Source organism: Rhopalosiphum maidis, chromosome 1 (genome assembly GCF_003676215.2).
Source record: "Rhopalosiphum maidis isolate BTI-1 chromosome 1, ASM367621v3, whole genome shotgun sequence".
Classification (NCBI taxonomy): domain Eukaryota; kingdom Metazoa; phylum Arthropoda; class Insecta; order Hemiptera; family Aphididae; genus Rhopalosiphum; species Rhopalosiphum maidis.
Genome location: NC_040877.1, coordinates 61,058,658 through 61,078,737, shown reverse-complemented (window position 1 = coordinate 61,078,737; position 20,080 = coordinate 61,058,658). Strand labels below are relative to the sequence as shown.

The 20,080-nt window shown below is 26.4% G+C and overlaps 1 protein-coding gene across 1 annotated transcript in view; it reads right to left on the bottom strand.

The window, feature by feature from the left end:
* Nucleotides 1–10,606, bottom strand: part of LOC113549867 (sushi, von Willebrand factor type A, EGF and pentraxin domain-containing protein 1) — a 62,008-nt gene extending 51,402 nt beyond the window's left edge. Inside the window, exon 1 of the mRNA XM_026951352.1 lies at nt 10,171–10,606. Within this exon, the coding sequence (XP_026807153.1) occupies nt 10,171–10,279 (109 nt within the window). The 5' untranslated portion in view covers nt 10,280–10,606. The remainder of the gene's footprint in view (nt 1–10,170) is intronic.
* Nucleotides 10,607–20,080: the final 9,474 nt, after the last annotated feature.

The window sequence follows — 20,080 nt, the reverse complement described above, 5'->3', positions numbered from 1 at the left end:
TACGAGTTTAGATTATATTACCAATATTATACTACAACTTCATAAATGATTTCTGATGTCCAGGTTTAATGTTACGCCAATTATTTTTTTATATCAACTATACGTGTGCTCCATTATGTATAATTTAGTATCCAAAACCTTAAATCGATGTATTAGCTAAGTAAAACTACCTAATAATAAAATGCTAATATAGAAACCGCATTCAATTCAGGGTACACATTATATCTACATGATTGAAAATAATAAGAAATGTAAATAAATCGTTATACCTGCACGAATTTTCAGTTTTTCACTATATATATGTATATTATATTACATCGACGAAGCATTTGCATTTATACCTATTGACTATTTATATGTGAAAGTTAATTCATTTCTCCTTTTTTCATATTTAGTGTGAACGTGCAGATGAACATATTCATGATATGGTATATTTATACTAACACATATTGTAAGGTCATGTTTTCAAATAGGTACCTATAACTACTATAAAGTAATACCAGTATACTCGCATACAGCTCCTCGAAATGGCAGTTATTCTATATTAATATATTCATTAAATTATGTTTAAAGTGTTGCTAGTATATGTGAATGTATATAATACATATGTATGATTTTTTTTTTTTTAGTTATCACTTGTACGGTGTACATGAAGTACTTAATGGTATACAGTATGCGCGTTACATACAGCGTAATCAGTCGTACCACAAATCCATATACAACATCATCAATTAAAAATATACTTTTTTAGCATATAGCGTTGTGCCTATCATATTCTTTATTAAATATTGTTTTTCCTAAACAAACAAAAGGAAATCATACTGTTTATAATATTTCAGTTCATAGACATTTGATTAAATAAAAAAAAATACTCTGTTTTGATAAATGTAGTCAAGTCATGCAAATATATTATTTTTGTGTGAAATATGTTCAACCGATGAAGCGAAAAGAAAGTCTTCTTAGATGTTAGACCGCGTTTCCTAGAACATAATCGATAAGATCTTCAACGACGAGGCACTACTGCAAATATACCTAACTATCAAGTACCTATGTCCTATACCCCCTGCACAAGAACATTTATAATTTTATATATCTACCTACATAAATGTATGCCACGAGTTGGGTTCATATTTATATACCAGCAATAATGTATCCTACGTATCTATATTGAATACATAAACGCGTCTCCGTCAAATGGCGAAAACTTTCTCGGTACATAATTTAATATATCTACTATACACGCGCATGATTTTGTAAAAATAAATAAAAACCGTCCAAGTGCTTCGCCGTGTAGCACATGAATGTGAAACTTTACACTTGAAATGAGTGTGCCTGTAACTATATAAAACTATACTCATTTTATAATTAATAAACCCATGTAGATTTACGTATTTATACAAAGTAATTATTTTGACGGTGACGAATACTAAATTTACTTCGAAAAGTATATCAAACTTAATATACTAAACGATCAAAAAATAAAATAACATATTACAATATAATAACTATTATTTTCGAAATTTCTAATTTCTTTAATATCCAAATAATTCATTATTTATTTATAACAAAGTATTAGTTTTATTCAGAAAAAAAATTCTTTTATGAAATTAAATATACACAGCTGCTATTGTATAGTTACAATATTGTTATAAATAACATAACTACTGATGTTTACCACAGCTACGATAGTTTCGGCCTGTTATATACGAAGAGTATATACATTATACTAAATAAGTAGTCTTAATTACATACATAACTATAGAAGACAAACGCGCAAAGAAAATCTTCGTCGACTCGGTCTGTTTTCGTCGATTTGTTTTTTTTTCACCGTAGATGATTTTTGTTTCTCGTAACACGTGACAATGCGTAATGCACGAAGAGAATGCACACAAATACAAATAATATATTATACACTTGAAACCATTCCCATCATCACTGCTTATGCCTATAGTTATATGTGCGTGTTTAAGGTCCACGCCGAACGTCTAGGTGTAAAAAAAAATAATTGGTTTCAATATTATCATAATACGGATTCGAGTGCGGCGCGGAATGTAGTCCTTTCGTGAGCACATCACAATTACCGTTGAAAAGCTTCTTCTTCTACTTCGTCATCGTCGTATAATTATAAAATATATATATTATATATACATATATTGAGCTATAGAGGCAGTTTCAGCGCTAACAACTATTGCTAGTCTTAATTTTTCTGTTTTCCTATATAGTTATTATAGAGAGGTAATAGAGATAATACATCACGTTTCTTGTGGCTATAATGGCTTTCTATAATATGCATTAGGTATATCGTTGCATATGTATAATTGCAGAATAAATATGTCAAGAAAAAAAATAAAACTACGGCCATCGATCGACGCCGCAGGGATTGAGTGTACTTCTTCTCGTAAACTACTCGTATTGTGCACAAAATGTACGTTGATCTTGTTTTATTTATCTGTTTGCAAAGTCTTATATTATGATGCGCGAAACTTGATTTTTCTTATCTTAAAACTGTCTTTAGTTTCTATATTATATACTTCATTATTGTGTAAATATTAAACATTAAATGTAATAACACGCGTATACTTACATGAGTTACATCTCACTACAACAACAACACACCACATTTAAATGATAATAGACGCGCGAATATAAGAAAAAGTATAAACGATTTTTAAACAATCGATTCACTATTTCCGTACTTCACTATGAAAAACGTGATTTACGCCAATTATTACTATTTTGTAGTCAATGACTGTCGAAATCTGCAAACGTTTTCGTTCCTAAACATAACAGTTTTATTTTTTTTTCCTAACGTTTCCTTGTATTCCAATTGTGTATCTATATATGTTATGTGTTTATTTGGAAAAAATTATAAAAAACCAACCGCGTACTAATTTTTACTCATTCTAAAAACGTTATAGAAATATGTTTTTAATTACAATCAAGTCGAAAATATTATTGTTTTGATGTATGACACTAACATATAATATAGTAATGTAATATAAATTAATAAAATACCTATATAATATAGTATATAGTATATACAATATACATAATAGCTAACAGGCAATAGCATATAGTGTATTGTCTATTGTGATAATATAAAACAAACAATTTCAGTAGCTTAAGCAACACAAAGATTATAAAAAAATGCATACGATTCTATTGAAACATAATATTTACGTAGTTTTCAATATTATTATTTTATCTTTCACTTTTTTTTTGTCATAATAAAACAGTTGTGTCCGCGTATAGATCTTCTTAATTACCATTTAACTGCGGAATTTTTACTAAATATATGTTGTATATGTAGGTACGTATACAAGTAAACAGTTTATAAAATCCATCACAAACATAATATTACATTTCTACACGTTACATCGTGTAATATTTGCTTTCAGTTTTGTATGCCTACGCAAATAATATTTTCGAATTTCACGAGTTTAGGTATACTTACTTATTCATACTCTAAATATATCCGCATTATGTTTCTTTTACATTTATACATTTTCTTATATAATAGAGGTCGAAGCGACAGCTTTTATCTAATTTGACTTCGCTTTACTCGAGTTTCTTTCGATTTTCACCCACTGTATAATGAATATATATACATATATACATATATACATTTATGTTAATTGTTCATTTAGTTTTCAGGCTTACTAATTCATTACCACATTTAATTTCATACAAGTTAGTTGGTTTGTGATATTTTTTCTTTCTCTTTATGTTTGTTGTATAAGATAATACACTATTTTTTTTTTTTTTTTTTAATTTTGTTATTTACATTTAGTTTCAACAGTTAAATAATAACAGGCAAGATTAAAACATGAGTAATAATATAAAAATTATTTACATAAAGTAAAAAAAAGAACAAGAAGAACTTAGATTAAAAAGCCTTATGGTTAAAAAAAGATAATATGTTATCAATGATGTTTTTTTGTTGACAAGAAAGGATATATTTGGTGTTGAAAGGGATATTGGAGGTGTTGAAAAGGGATAATAGGTGGTTACGTTGGAGTGAAAGGCTGGGGCAGTTGAAGATGAGGTGGGTTATGTCACAAACTACTGAGTCATAGTGGAGTGTGCAGAGAAGAGAATCATTTAATGAAAGTTTGAAGGCATGAGAAGGAAGTAGGGTGTGGCCAAAGCGTAGACGGGAGAATGATACTATACTTTTCCTGGAGAGATTGAGGTTGTGAAACCAAGGTAGCGGTGAGATGGTTCGAAAAATATTTCTGTACTAGGTGGCAAAGTAAAGTTTAAACCATAGGTTGGTTGTGCAAATCCTAAAATACACTATGTATATATCATAATATAATATTTTAATTATATATATACTACACTATACAATATACATCATTCACAGGTATCTCTATGGTTTTGATTCTAGTTTTTATTTTTTGTTTTGTTTTATTACACTATACTATCATAATATTTATTTACTATTTTTTCATTATCATAATAATTATTATAAATTTTAAATTACAAAACTTCATTACAAAACAAATTATTTGATTCGTTATATTAGTTATAATTATTATACCTAGTAAAATAAAAATAAAACGCTAAACACATATCAAATTATGATATAAAACATATAATAACAAACATTCATATTTTACTATAGTTACACGTAAGTATATTAAAATGACTTGTAATTTTAAATATAGCCATTATATTGATTACCTAATTCAAGCAGTTTGCGCTGATGAGTGATGATAAACTACAGTTATTTCTCTATTCGATTAGAAAAAAACATTGAGACTATTCTTTAGTACCTTATTTATCACCTTTGTGATATTTGATTTCTTGAAACGACATTCTTGACATGATTCAAATGATGTTATTATAATTTATTTTCGTGTCTATTAGCGATCGATTCTCAATAATACAAAACTATTTTTTTTAAATGCTTAATCACGATATTAACGCCGGTGTTATAGTTTATATATAGGCCAAGAAAATACACGACAACGACCCCGGTGCATGTAAATCTATATTGTTATATTTATTATTATATATGTATAAATACATATTATTATTATTATTATCTAAGGATAATTGAAGGCCTACCTACATACGTGTACCTAGATACATTAGACTATAGTAAGTTATAATATTATATTGTCCTCGATACGGTCTCCTTTTTTTATCGGTCAAATATTTGACAACTTATGTATTGTTTTCTCCGTGTCATATAATGTAGCCCATTGTTAATTATCCAGGGAGACACTTGTCACTTCTTGTCCGCAGGCTTTAATTTTGCGAAATATTTATTAATATAACGTTAACCCGAATCAATATATTATTTTTTTTTATACTTAAATATATTTATATTACACACATGTAGTATGCATTAAGATAAATAAATTAAAATAATTTGGTTTATTTCCGAAATAATTCTATAATTTTGTATAGAACATATTGTGTTTTTATTACTTATTAAGTACAATAGTCTATACTACAATTTATAATTTATATCATACTTGGATATTATTATATCCGAATAATAATTTATTTATTGTAATAAAAATATGTCTATTATGTAGTTGTGTACAACGATTGTAAATTATGTATAAATAATAAAAACAACTAATCGTCTCACCAAAGGCAATTATTACACTATTAAGTTCTGTATTATTTTTTTCGCTTACGAAATAAAAATTTAGCAAGAATGGGGTAACATTTTATATTAATATTATTGTGGCATTAAAAATTAAAAATATTTTATTTTTATTCATCTAAAAAAATAACAAATTGACTGTGAGTAATGAAGATACATTATTAAACGAATTTATCTAACTAATATATCTAACTGACGTACAGTATAAAAAATAAAACAAACTAAAAGTCTATAAATATACATAACTATGTACGTAGATAAAATATAATCATTAATATGTAAATTTTTTAATGGTTATAGGTATACTTCTGTGTATAATTTATTGTATCTATTCATCCAATATGACTTAGTAAATTGTTGTATTATTATTTATTATAACACTATACATTTTAAAATAATATTATAAATATGTATTAATAAGGATTTAACAGCGTTATTATTTTCTATTTAAAAATAAAGACCGTATTTATATACCTATATATATATTGTCAGATTCACTGCCAAAACGAACCACTATTGTATATTGTATATAAAACTAAATCGATAACTACGATTTTCAACTACGAAATTTCTCCGATTGTGTAATTTTCCTAAACATCCGCGTACACTATTTTTCTGATGCATTGTTAATTTATTGTTTGTAGGAGGAATTATAAATAATGACGAGCATAAATGCAGAAAGATCTATTGAAACTCAACAACGAAAAAATAATATTAACGAAATATAACAAGTACAATAATTGAAAAATGTACTTAGTATATACACAATAATATCCCAATCCATTTATCTATTCCAAAAACACTAAAAAATTATATTTGTCTTTTATAGAATTAATATAATGTGTAATCATTATAAATTAATAAAGTACGAAATTGATTATAGCACACTTTCGTTTTGCTCTTTCTCGCAATTCAACAACACTTGTAGGGCATTGGCCACCATCTGCAGCGAGTATTCTAATAATATTAGTGTAAAACTTGTCTAACGATCAGAGTTTGAAATTAGCTGTCAAAAATCCTTTTGTATATTTGCAGAAGATTGAACGGTTTCTTGACCTTATATACAAATAATAACGCAGGCAGGACACAATTTGAAATCCTTGGATTATTTATATCGATATATTTATAAATGTGCATTGTATAGCAAACATTTTTACGCATGTCTATTGGATTAAAAAATACTTTCGTAAATGTGTCGCATTCAACAATTGTACATTAATAATTTCAATACCAATACTTTTCCTTCGAATTGCAGCTATAGCCATGGAAAATGAGATTTTCATTGTGGTTGATTCCTCTCATATTATATACTTATCTATATATATATATATATCTATATATATATATATATATATATTGGCAGAATGATTTTGTTTTAAGTTATAAAAATTACAAATAATTTTACTATAGTTTGGACAAATGTTAATATTGTGACTTGTACAGCGAAACGAACAGACAAAACCACAAAAAAGATAATGAAAAAGATTTTTATTCATTTCCTAAAGACTTTAACGCACTAAAATATCAGTTAATACCAATTCAATATTGATATATTTAGTATAAACTTACGACTAAGACCTATTATTATATGTATAGATACTGCAGATTATTCAAAATTTCATTTGAACAAATTAATTTATCATAATATATCATAATACCCCAATAACGGTTATATAGTATTATATTATACATTTAATTATTTTCCAAAACAAATGAAATTCAATCCAACAAACTATCATAACGGTCCGGCGAATGTGAAAGTTTCATTTTGCAGTAATGAACTACATATATGATATTATAGTCGTTTTTACCAGTTTTGTCGTCAAACAGTTTTTTCCATTGTCTTATTTACGCATAAAAACATAAAACAACTTCACATGGTATGTAAAGTACGAATTAAACTATGTAGGTAAATTGAAAATCAAACAAATAAACTCGAATAAATAAATAAATAATAAAGATATTAAACCACATAGTATTTAGTTGTATAATAACTTAATTTGATATAAAACTTAAAATCGAAAGTATAAAGGACATAATATTATGTATTTTAATATTTTTTTAAGTAAAAAACAAATATAATGTATAGTGGTATAATCGTTAAAAAATTATAAGTATATACATGTAAATAAATACCAACTTGATAGTTACACAACTATAACTAAAAACTAACTTCACTTCAATACAATTACAATAATTACATATTTACATGCAATAATAGTAATTAATTATAATAGCTACTAGTATTTACTACGAAATATAACAAAAAATATCTCTAGTCATAATATATAATAAATTAATGAATAAACATGATAATGTATATACTTGTGTAAACCACAGAGTCGTAAAATTATTATACATAGATAGTATTAATAAATACTCGTTGAAATAAAATTATAAATTAAATAATAATGAAGGACGAAGGTCATTGTCCATAATTGCATTAATACTAGCTGTCTAATTGTCACTTCATTACCTATATAATACAGTATATTTATTTGTATGAATATCACACCTACTTGACCTTTTCATCTAATAATAAACTTTTTTATTTTTTATTCTTATAAGTTATTTAAGTTTAATAAAACTTTTACTTACTATTCTTTAATAAGACAATAAACAAATAAACATATTATATACATAAACAATTAAAAAATCGAAAATTTTATTTTCTATCTTTTATGAAAAATGATTAATTTTACCAGCCAATAACACTAATAACGTATATTCCCATACACTTTTGGTTTTTAAACCATAACTGAAATCCAAAGATTAAAATCTTTACAGCTTGACGCAACAAGTGGAACCAATTCTTAAATATAAAAAAAAGATGTGGTATAATACCTATTGTTTTGGGTCTATGAAATATAAGATATAACCTACGGACTACGATAGTAACAACGGTTTTAGTTTCGAGAAATTGTACTAAAATAGTACGGATTGTAAACAATTCAGAAAATCGGTTTCCTGCCTAAATCATGATTTTAATGAAAGCAGTTGATGCAGATGTTAGCCTTCTAACAATGATTAACAATTTTTAAATATCCAGTGATCGATCACGAATGGATTAACATTGATGTCAACGGCAGTGAACAACTAGTAAGTAGTGAGGCTTGATAAGATTTATAACTTATAACATATATTTGGCAATATTTTATAATCCATGTATTTTATTTTTTTTGCTATAATATTGACATATATATCACTTAAATTTACAGTTTTAATAAAATAAGTTCAACAATTATCGTTTTTTGCAACTATCGGCCATATCATTGTCACGAGTTTACAATGTAAGTATTAAGTAATTTTGTCTTAATCACACACTTTATAATGAATATAATAAATATTTAGTATACCTAACTTATTACTCTACCATTAGTTTATCTTATATACCATACTTTATATATTATATACTGTGCTTAAGTCAGTAAATCTATAATAACTTGAATCATGTGGGCAGGATTATTATTTATATGTATTCAAGGTTAGCATAGTTATTCTGAAGGAATGCGTTTTGCCAAATGATTCAATATGATTATATCATGCTGATGATGACAATTATTATACAATATTATTATAACTTAAAAGTAATAACACTGCATATATTACTATGTATAAAATATTGCACATTAATTTTTAAGACTGTCTTAGTTATACTATACATTACAATATACTTTATAGTACAGTTTTGTTGGAACATTTAACTTTAAAATTTTAAAATCGTATATCACTACATCGAGAGAAAATCAAGTTATCATACAAATAGTGCTTAAAAAATAATAAAACTAATATTGAATGAATTTTATTTTATTTTAGGTAATGGTTGTACAAAACTGTTTTTCTTTAATATGCATATTATGTATACACGTTTTCAGGTATGTATCTCGTATTTATATAGTAATTGTAATAGAAAATAAATTCATAGTAAAGTTTAATCTTTTGTGATTTTTATAAAACACGGGCGAGGTCGAAACTTTAAAATTTAAATAAGTAATTTTGGAACCATTCCAAGCTAGTACCTTCTTAAGACTTGTCGGTAGGTACTTACAAACTATCAAAAAAAATCTTATTTAAAATATAAAATTTATTTATGTTTGTATGAACTATTTCTTAAACAACAACCATTTTTAAAGAAACCGTTTTGGTTTTCTTTATTTTCATTAAAAAGTATAGGTAATATCTATATGATTATCAATTATCAATTATCAAATTCATGTGATATTATTGACATGCTGCTTCATAAAACATTCTTTGATTACTTATACTAGGTCAATAATATTCAACTTAACATAATTGTGCAGACATGACATCATTTTCTAATAAATATTTTCACATATTTTTTATTTTATGGACCCAACCTAACCTCGGTTATACGGTGATACTGAATTGAATGCTTATCATTATCGCGCTGTTAAATTTACATTCGATACAACTGTTTGTGTTTAATGTATTGCGGTATTAGCTTTAATAATGTTGAGAATAAAAGTGACCAGGTGAACTTGCCACATCCTAATCATCCGTAGTATAGACTTAGATCAACGACGTACCTGCATTTTGGCCATCCGCGGCGAGCGCCAAGACGACAGACGCCAAGACCGCGGATACCGCTAGCCCGGGACACCGCCGCCGCCGCCGCCCTTCCGGCTCGCGGGTCATCTTTGATTTCGTCGCACTTTCGCGGGTTATCCGTCGACCGTTGCTGCTGCCGGCACCACCGCGTCCGGCAAAGAATATTATTATTATTATCAAAAACTGTGCACGAGACGAACGAATTTGTTATTTACTGTTACCGGAACGTCGAAAAAATAAGAATATTAAAATATTTTGTATCACGCGATCTGAAACGACGGTTTTTTTGTAATATATTTCGGACACTATAAAGCGTACATATACGCGGGCTTTACTGTTTACGCGGTCGCCCGTACGCGATCACATGGCGTTCATTTCGCGATCGAATCGACCCCGTTCACTGCGCGCGACGGCGTGCAAACCACAACTGACGACCGACAGAACCGTGGTCGTCGTTGCGGCGCGGTCGGTCCGGCCTCGGAGCCGCCACCGTTGCCGCCGCCATTGGTTCGTGACCGGTCTTCAGCGGAGGCCCGTGCGGACAACGACAACGACCGCTATCACATCCTAGCCGTAGGATTTCGCGCCCAATAACGGTTTAAAAATAATCATTCAATTTACATCTAGAAAATGTCTTAAAATCCACAGCAATATTTTGTGTTAATATTATACATAAATAACTAATCCGTCAGAAGTACGGGCAAAGTTTTGAGCATAAGGAAGGACATCCCATATTCTAACCATATTAAACCATGTATTGAAAAAACACGATCTCTTTTAGAAATAAAAAAATAGTAATCAAAGTTGAATTATGCATACTTTGCATATTGTAATATTTTTAGTTTTTCCTCCATGTTAACTTGTTGATGATGACCCTAAGATTTTAACGTAAGACATAAAATATTGATATAAAAATCATGCTGTGGTGCATATATAATTAAGTCTCTTTGTATTTTATGGAGACAATCGTTACACACCGGATTTTAAGTTAATTAATTCATAATATAAATTGGAATGTTGGAAAATTGAGCATAAAATAGGTTTTTATTAAATTTTCTAGTCTAATATATACCTCTATATAGTTATATGTTATACATTTGGAGTGTAAATGTTTATTTATTTATAATTTAAACAAATTTGCGCCATTTTAAATAATAGGTATACTTAAATTACTTAACCTATTTAATTTAAATCAACCGTGCAATAACTGCGAATTGTCAAGTAAAACTTAATCTCGAAAATATGTCTAAGTACACGTAAAAAAACAATCCGTAATAAAATAATAATATAATGTGTTCTGATAAAAGAACATGCTTCTATTACATGATTACAATATTATATCCGTATTCCGTAGAACTATATAGTTAGGTTGTAAAAACGTTTTATTTTTATGGATACACCGTTCGGACAACTCGGTGTTTGAAACAACATATAGCTTGATAGTTAATTCAATTAATCCACGGATATGGTCAGCGATTACTATCTCTGTTGGTCTACTATAGTCTGATTCGCAATAGATCAATGATTAGGTAATGAATGTCCGGTGTTTGCATGAAAACCTATAGAGCCCTTATACAATTATTATCACGACTACCTATAGCGTGTATGCTACGCATGACTGTTATCCGACCTTGCGCTAATAATTAAATATATACAGCTTTGTCGCAATCAACACTGTAATGTATATGATATAACTTAAGATTTTCCTCCGATGTAATTCGTACTTTCATGCTTGTCACATAATGTATACGAACTATTCATACCTATACGACTCCTCGACGCGTCAGAAGTAAGATATTATGTGACTTGTCAATGGCGCCGAACTCAGACTTTTTTTTCTGAAGCGAAATCTAAAATTTTTGTTCCACCCACCTATTTTATATGATAAACCCATTTAAGAAGTGAAGCGATCGATTCACATGATATATGATATCGGCACCATTGTGACTTGTGTTATAACTTATATAATACAAATCATAGTGCGACGACTGGCAAGTACCTAAGCTACATTTTATTGCTAAGGTTTTACTCCGATTTTATAAACCTACAGACTAACATGTTATTATACACTTGCATATATCTGAAATAACTAATAAGTACTCAATATAATAGTCATAAGACATAAACTGCTTTACAGATAGATTGAGGGTATAAAATGTTCTTTAGTCCTTATAGGTACCAAGAACCTGTGAATAACATAATATATATTAATATAATATATGTAGTATATTCTAAATAAAACATTTAATTCATGTCTTACTTTTTCACTGTCTTAATGACGTATCCGTTTCACGTGTAATCCTCAAAAAACAGAAATGTCTGGCCGGAATAGTGGGTGCCGATGATGAAGCTCGTAAATACTGAAATGTATTACCCATACAAGACACATTACTCGTAGGAATTAAATGTGTTGTCACATTGGTGCACACCACTATCTCTGTATATCAATTATAATTTAAATATGACTGATCAACAATTCAACATTCGAACAAAGATAACTTAACTAAAAATAATTGAGACATGATTGTAGGTAAGTACGTGAATATGAAGTTAGTGATGGTGGATCATTGAGTATACTAATAGAGATAAATATTAATATATACTAATATACAAATAACCAAAAAGTTATAACTTGTAATATTCTATAGTATCTATTAAAAATGTATATTAAGATTATAATTGTAATAGCATAAAGTAAGGCGTTTTACTATTATGCGTTATATTATAATATACAGCTGTATTATATTATAGTATGTAGTGCAACTAATTTAGAGTACATTTTTGTAGTAAGAGAAAATATAATAAATAGTTTAAATTATTTAAATTCTAAAAACTAAAGTAGTAGAGAAGATTACACTATTCTATCCCTTAAATAATATTAATGAAAACATTAGGTAAGTATAGGTACTATCTCTACTATTCATGTTCCATAGATCATATTATAAGGAGTATATTATTACTTTAAATATATAGGGAAAGGTATATAATAATATGCAATATGAATATTTTTAATGTCTTATTAGTAAATAGTTATTGTATAAACGCTCATAGCTCACAGCATAATTCTTTCCAAAAATAAAATAAATGTATTGTAATATGAAATTAATTAGAGCTTAAAGTAATAGGGTTTCTGTTCTTCCCTTTACCCCGACCCACCATCAAGATTACTATTATAAAAATATGAACTTCAGTTATTATAGATATTGTTATGATTTATCCACAGTATTATATAAATAGGTTTATATAGTTATATTTATACTTAAATTATAAAGAATTTATAAAATTAACTATACATTAATGTTATGTAAAATACGAGTCATTATTTATACGCATAACCTAAATTCTTTTTAAATAGGTATCCAATTATTAAACAAAATCGAAAAAAACTTGAATAGTTTTTTAAACGCATTTATTTTATTTAATGAACTGAATCAAAATAAAAACGTACTTTCAATAAACTCAATGTGTTATTTTATATTTTCATAGTTGATTTCACTTCACCTATCTTAAAATTTATAGTTTGTACTTTGTATATCAATTTATAAATTGTACTGTATTCCAAATTTAGTTTATATAACATGTGAACTGTACACACTACACAGAGTAGCATTGAAATATACAGATATTTCTAAAGAGGAGAGAGTTATATTAATATATACATATATTTTATAATAAACATTTTCTCGTTTTTTTATATTGATAAAGAAGTCAAACGTCAAATACACTTCCCTTGTGCAGTGAGTGCCACTATATATACATTTTTCTCCGCCACCCTTAGTCATATTATTTTTGGTTATAGAGTATTATGCCGGATACCCTAATTATTAAGGCATAATGTATAAGCCATATATTTTTAAGTTTTCAATTTGGTATTTTGGTTATCATATACAATTTTTATACGTAAGCAAGTGGTTTTCCCTTAAAAAGATTCATAATAAAAAAAGAGAATCGAAATTTCAAATTAAATGATCATAAAAATTCATATAGATTATTTAGTTTTGAAAATGTTTTATATTTATAATCAATACTGACAATACTATCAATACTTTTATACGAATTCGTAATCCACTTTAAATTTTGCTTCGCTTCTCGTTAAAAAAATATAAGTATACTTATCTGCTTACAATATTAAATAATGACAATTTTTGTTTTTGTCCTTCAACTTTGGGAGATTTTGTTCGAGATACATACTTAACATAATTAATGTAAATAATTACACTTATTATAAGAATAAAATTGGTCGAATGTCAACAAAATGTTATTGCTCAATAGATAATATCTACATAAATGTGTCAAGCATAATAATAAAATATTGTTAAACGTTCAAAACCCAATACGATTTATTCGATTGTACATAACCATTAACCATTATACCATTAACCAATGACAGCGTATCTATATATTCGAACATTTCGTTTTGATAGCGTATACTTAAATCGAAAAGAAAAATATTAATAATAGCATGTATATAAATATACTATAATATACATCTATGACTGAGTCGTAATAAGAATGACACGCAAAATCGTGAGGCGTGCTTTACTTTATTCGACCAATATTATTTACTACCACGCAGTTGCGTTACATATACTTATATACATGTGAGTAGTAAACATTTTTGAATTCGCATGAATGCCTTCACGATTTTTTGTTCAAAAAAAGTCTTAACATTTTTAACTAACTTATGGTCTGATTATAATTCGCTCCAATAACTTGATTGATCATTTATCGCGAATATATTATGTAATTTTAATAAAACCATACATTTTTAAATATTTATAAAAAGAATATTAAATGATTATAAAAAATTAACTAAATACAAAGTATGTCCAGAAAGTAAGTTCCGTTGAGTAATACAAATAAATTAAATAAATATTTAAAACAACAAATTATTGGAACGTTAAGTACAAATATTAAGCTCTTTTTGATTACATATATTATTTAAACAGTTATTATAACGGGGCACTAATTTTTGTATTCCTTCATCATAAAAAAATGTCACTTGTGATAATTAATTTGTAATCATGTGTTAACAACTTATTTCGCCTCGTCGTTGTCGTTGAAATTTTGACCACCGAGAAATGATTTCATGTGTAAAAAAAATATGAAAATCACTAAACGCCTCTAACCTACGCAAATTTGAACTTTTTGTTTGTGCCCCTCCTCCAATAAGACATTTCTAAGTACGTCCTTGTCAACGACAGTAATATTATGAAAAATTGAAAAGATAAAAATTTTAAATTGTTGTCGAGGATAGTACGTAATATAAGTCATATATTATATTATTAATTATTATATGTATTTTATATGTAGTATATAATATCTAAAATGGATATTATAATACTGTATTGATTATTAATGTTTTTGTTTAGTAAATTAATTATATTTATAAATAATTTCCAAAACACTATTAAAAATTAATTTATGTCGTGTGAAAATTTGTGAATATTATGTATCTTCGTTTTTTTTTTTGTTTGTTACTTGTATACCTGATGCAAAAAAAAGCTTATAAGCAACCTTTGTATTGAATTGCCAAGTTTTTTGATTAACTTACAATGTACATGGCGAAACTAGCCTCCATGTTCAAGGGTTACAAATATTTCTAAAAATCTTAACCTTCCCCCTCACTCACCATAAAATTATTATTATAATTATTGTACAGTACTACATTATGGATTGCATTTAAAGCATAAGTCACAAAATAAAATTATTAAAAACTATAAAGTATCAAATTACCTAACATTTTTATCATATACAATATACATTATGCATAATGACTCGTTCCACTCAGAACTCAAAGCGTAATATGTAAATAACTTTATTTTTGTTTAGGGGGTGCTAAAGCATACCCACTATTATCCAGCAAATCCCATGGCTATATTAATATAATATAGTAGTTGAGTGTACTTCGTCATTGAGTAGGTATTAGGTGGATTAAATTTTAACTCAGTGATGAATCATTGCAAAAGGATTATAAGTTGAGACTGTCGGTTTTGATATTTTATAATAATACTACTAATATTTTATATTACTATGAAGAACTTAATTTTCTATTAGTACCTAGTTAATTAATATATTTTTCTAGTATTGGTTATAATTCTTGCTATAGAAACATTTGAATTTATAATACTGTTCTTGATTTATTTACTACTTTTATACATCAATATTAACTATGATGATTACCTTTTTTTTAAAATATTTTTCGATAATAAATAAACGCATTAAATTTTTGGGTTTATAGTCTATGGTTTAAATTATAATTATATTATAACTCAGCAAATTTAAAAGTGAAACTATTCATCAATTTATTAAATTGTTCTTTCTGTTAACACACATAGTATAAGATTATTATGCATGCCAAATACCTATGTACTGCGATTTTAGACTCCTAGTTAGTTTTAGGTAATAAATTTAATCAAGTTGGTTTTATTGAAATTCAAAAGAAAAAAATCCCAGTACTTTTTAAAATAACTGGAAAAACAAAAAAAAAATAAGGAAAAACAAAATATTGTACTCAATACTAGTTTTTGACAAAACGTATTTTGTTTTTTTTTTATGTAACTTAAAAACTATATATACTTAAAAGTTTCACCAAATATTAAAATTATTATTTCCTACAAATGATATAATTTTCCTAGTGTTTTAACTCATTTTGAGCTATTTATAAACATTTTTAATATTTAATTTTTTTTATGTAAATATCAACAAAAATTATTTCACTGAGTGAATAATCTTTCAAATGTAATATAAGATCCCTTATAAGTTGTTCATTTACCAATTAAAAAATGTCAAGAATAAATAATCATCATTTTTTTTTTAATGTGTTTAATGTTAGAATATTGAAGCATTTCGTCAAAATTACGAACATTTGCTAAATGTTAATTATTTTTTAGTTAAAAACTCATAAAATGTTTAATATTAGTATTTAAGATTTTAACACAGGATTTTTCATAATTATTTTATACTATAACCAACAAATTTAAAAAATATATAAACAGTATTTATTTTTTAAGTTCAAATTTGAACAAAAATAGATATTTAAACGAAGAATATCAATTTTAGTTATTTTGTTGTAATTTGAAAATATTATTTGTGAGTTCTTGAAACATTTAACATACATTTTCAATTATCATACTTTATACACACTATTAGTTTTTCAAATGCAATGTTTTCGCCAAAAATAATTTCAATCTATTGTATTTCTATTATTAAAATAAATTATTACTTTAATAGCAAAAATTTTATTTTATTTAATTTCAATATAAATACATCATCAAATATGCTTAGTAATATAAGACAAACCGTCTTCGCTCAAAATCATTTTTCATATGCATTGATTTATTACTAATCTATGTAACTAATTCAAGTTTGTTACAGTAACTTACTCCTCTACCATTAATGTAATATGGTAGAATTTATACCCACTGTACAACAGGTCAACAGAGCAGTTACCTAATTTTCCCCTTTTTAATTTTCTTTTTGGCTTATAATTAATAATAATTAATTTACATGAAATATTATTATATTTTTTAGAATAAAAAAACTCGAGAGTATAATATGTAAAATTCGTTACACATATTATATGGTTATAGCGTTTTTTCACGGTTTATAAAGTATCACGGTAATTTATTTTAGGTAGGTACCTATATTATAAAATTAAAAAAATAAATATAAAAAGGTATATACGTATATTTATAATACAGATAGTTTTAATTTTTTTCCGTTATATTGACATTTTTAATGGAATCATAAAGAAGGCCGTTCAATAACAAATAAAGTAGATAGTAGATATAAATTAATTAAACTTCTTAATTTTTTGAAAAATACATTCTTTATTGCACCTAGACTCTAGAAAGTGACCAGTGGCCACTTAGGTATATTAAATATATGCCAGACACGGTTGATTATATTTATCCCTATAAAATATAAAATGATCGTAAAATGTCTTTATTTTTAACATTTTTATTTTATGTTTCGTTTTAAATAACCTAACCTATACGTGATTTCATACTTGGAAAAGTTCTCAGAGTTAATTATAATTTAAAATATATGATATATTATAGTTTATTAATATATATACCTATAGTCGCTTATAAATTTGTAGTAAGTATAAATATAATAGTTAATACTTTAATAAAAATCTCAAGTACAATTTTGTACCTATGTAGATACTCACTATTCTTCGTTATCTCGAATTTAAAATTATTAAAATTTGTTTAGGTAATATGTATTATATGTCTACGTTATACTGCAAAAATTAAAATAAACAATCTATTATATAATAATATATGAATTCAATCAATAATATTATTCTTCAAGTTTTCTTTAACAAGTATATTTCTGTAAATTCTCAAGCATCATTAAATAAAGAAAGTTTGCATTTAAATAAGATTATTTTTATTTAATAAACCATAGTATTTATTTTCACACATTAATTTTGCCTACGTATAATATTATACACTTACTAAAAGTTTTCTTTGAAATTATAATAATGAACTATTATTTTTTTTATGTAGGTACCTGTCTACCTAGATAAAAAAAATAATAAATAAAATGATAATAATAACTATAAAATATAAATAGTTTTATAAATTCATATTCAGAGTTCTCATGAATTCTCAAATTATTTTATAAGGTATATATTTAGTTTTCAGATTTTATAAAATTAATTAAGTATGTAAATTGAATTAAAATTAAATTATTTTTTAATTTTATTTTATATAATGGTGGTCGGTAGATTTATCATATTCAAAATGTTATATAAATAATAATGAGAATCAATATACTTAACTTTTATATACCTATTATGCTAGGTATTTTTATGCGATAATTGTCGGTGATTCGCTGTCACGTGAGAACTTATTACGCAAGATAATACCTAGGTTATACTTATAATACTAAAACACGTAACGCGGAATCATTTATAAATATAGGTACTTCAGAATAAAAGTCCAGCGTGTGTAGAAATCTTAATATGTAAAGTTATATTATTATGTATGGATTATACTAAATAGATACACCAATATCAAATATCAAACGTGTGGATATATCAATAAAAATAATAATAACAATAATAACATAATAATATAATCATAATAGGCGTGAATTCAATTATTACATAGAACTGCCTAGTCCCTAGGAAGTATAATATTATTAAATGTCTTGCGCCCATAAACCTAAAAGGAAATGGTTGATACAATGATACCGCCCGATACCGAATTGGTTCTCGAGCTCTTACCCCACATACATCACAAAAGCTACGAGAATTTACAATTTAAGGCCTACCATATGCACGAGTATTGGATATTTCTTTTTGACAATGTTGGCTCTAAGAAACATTTAGCTGGGTAAAATGGGATATGTAGTCTATATATCAATATGCCTTAAAATTGTCAACACGTAAATTTTTAAGATCAACGGTAGTCTTTGGGCGCGTAGTGATAGAAGTGAGGGAACGAAACTAATTCTCCAACAATATTTTTGGGTTAAGACGTTAAATTTAATAATTGTTTGTAAAGCAATATTGTCGTATTTTTAATAATATTTATAAACTTTTTTAAAAATAAAATATGAAAATAGATAGCGACAAACATAAATAGTCTATGCTCAGTATGCCCTACAGAACATAATATTAAATTACTATAATCTATTAATTTAGACCGATTGCACTTTTTAAAATGTCAGAAGCCAGAGACACTACATCATATTAGTTATTATAGCCTTTGCGGCTTTGCTTCATCGAGTTCATCGTATAGTACTATAGTGCGTATAAGTCACGCGTGTAATATAATACATAATTATAATGTATAGATAATAGCTATATTTAAATTTCACAAAAATAATTTGATACTTATACAAATTAACAGACTATACTATTACAAAAAATAA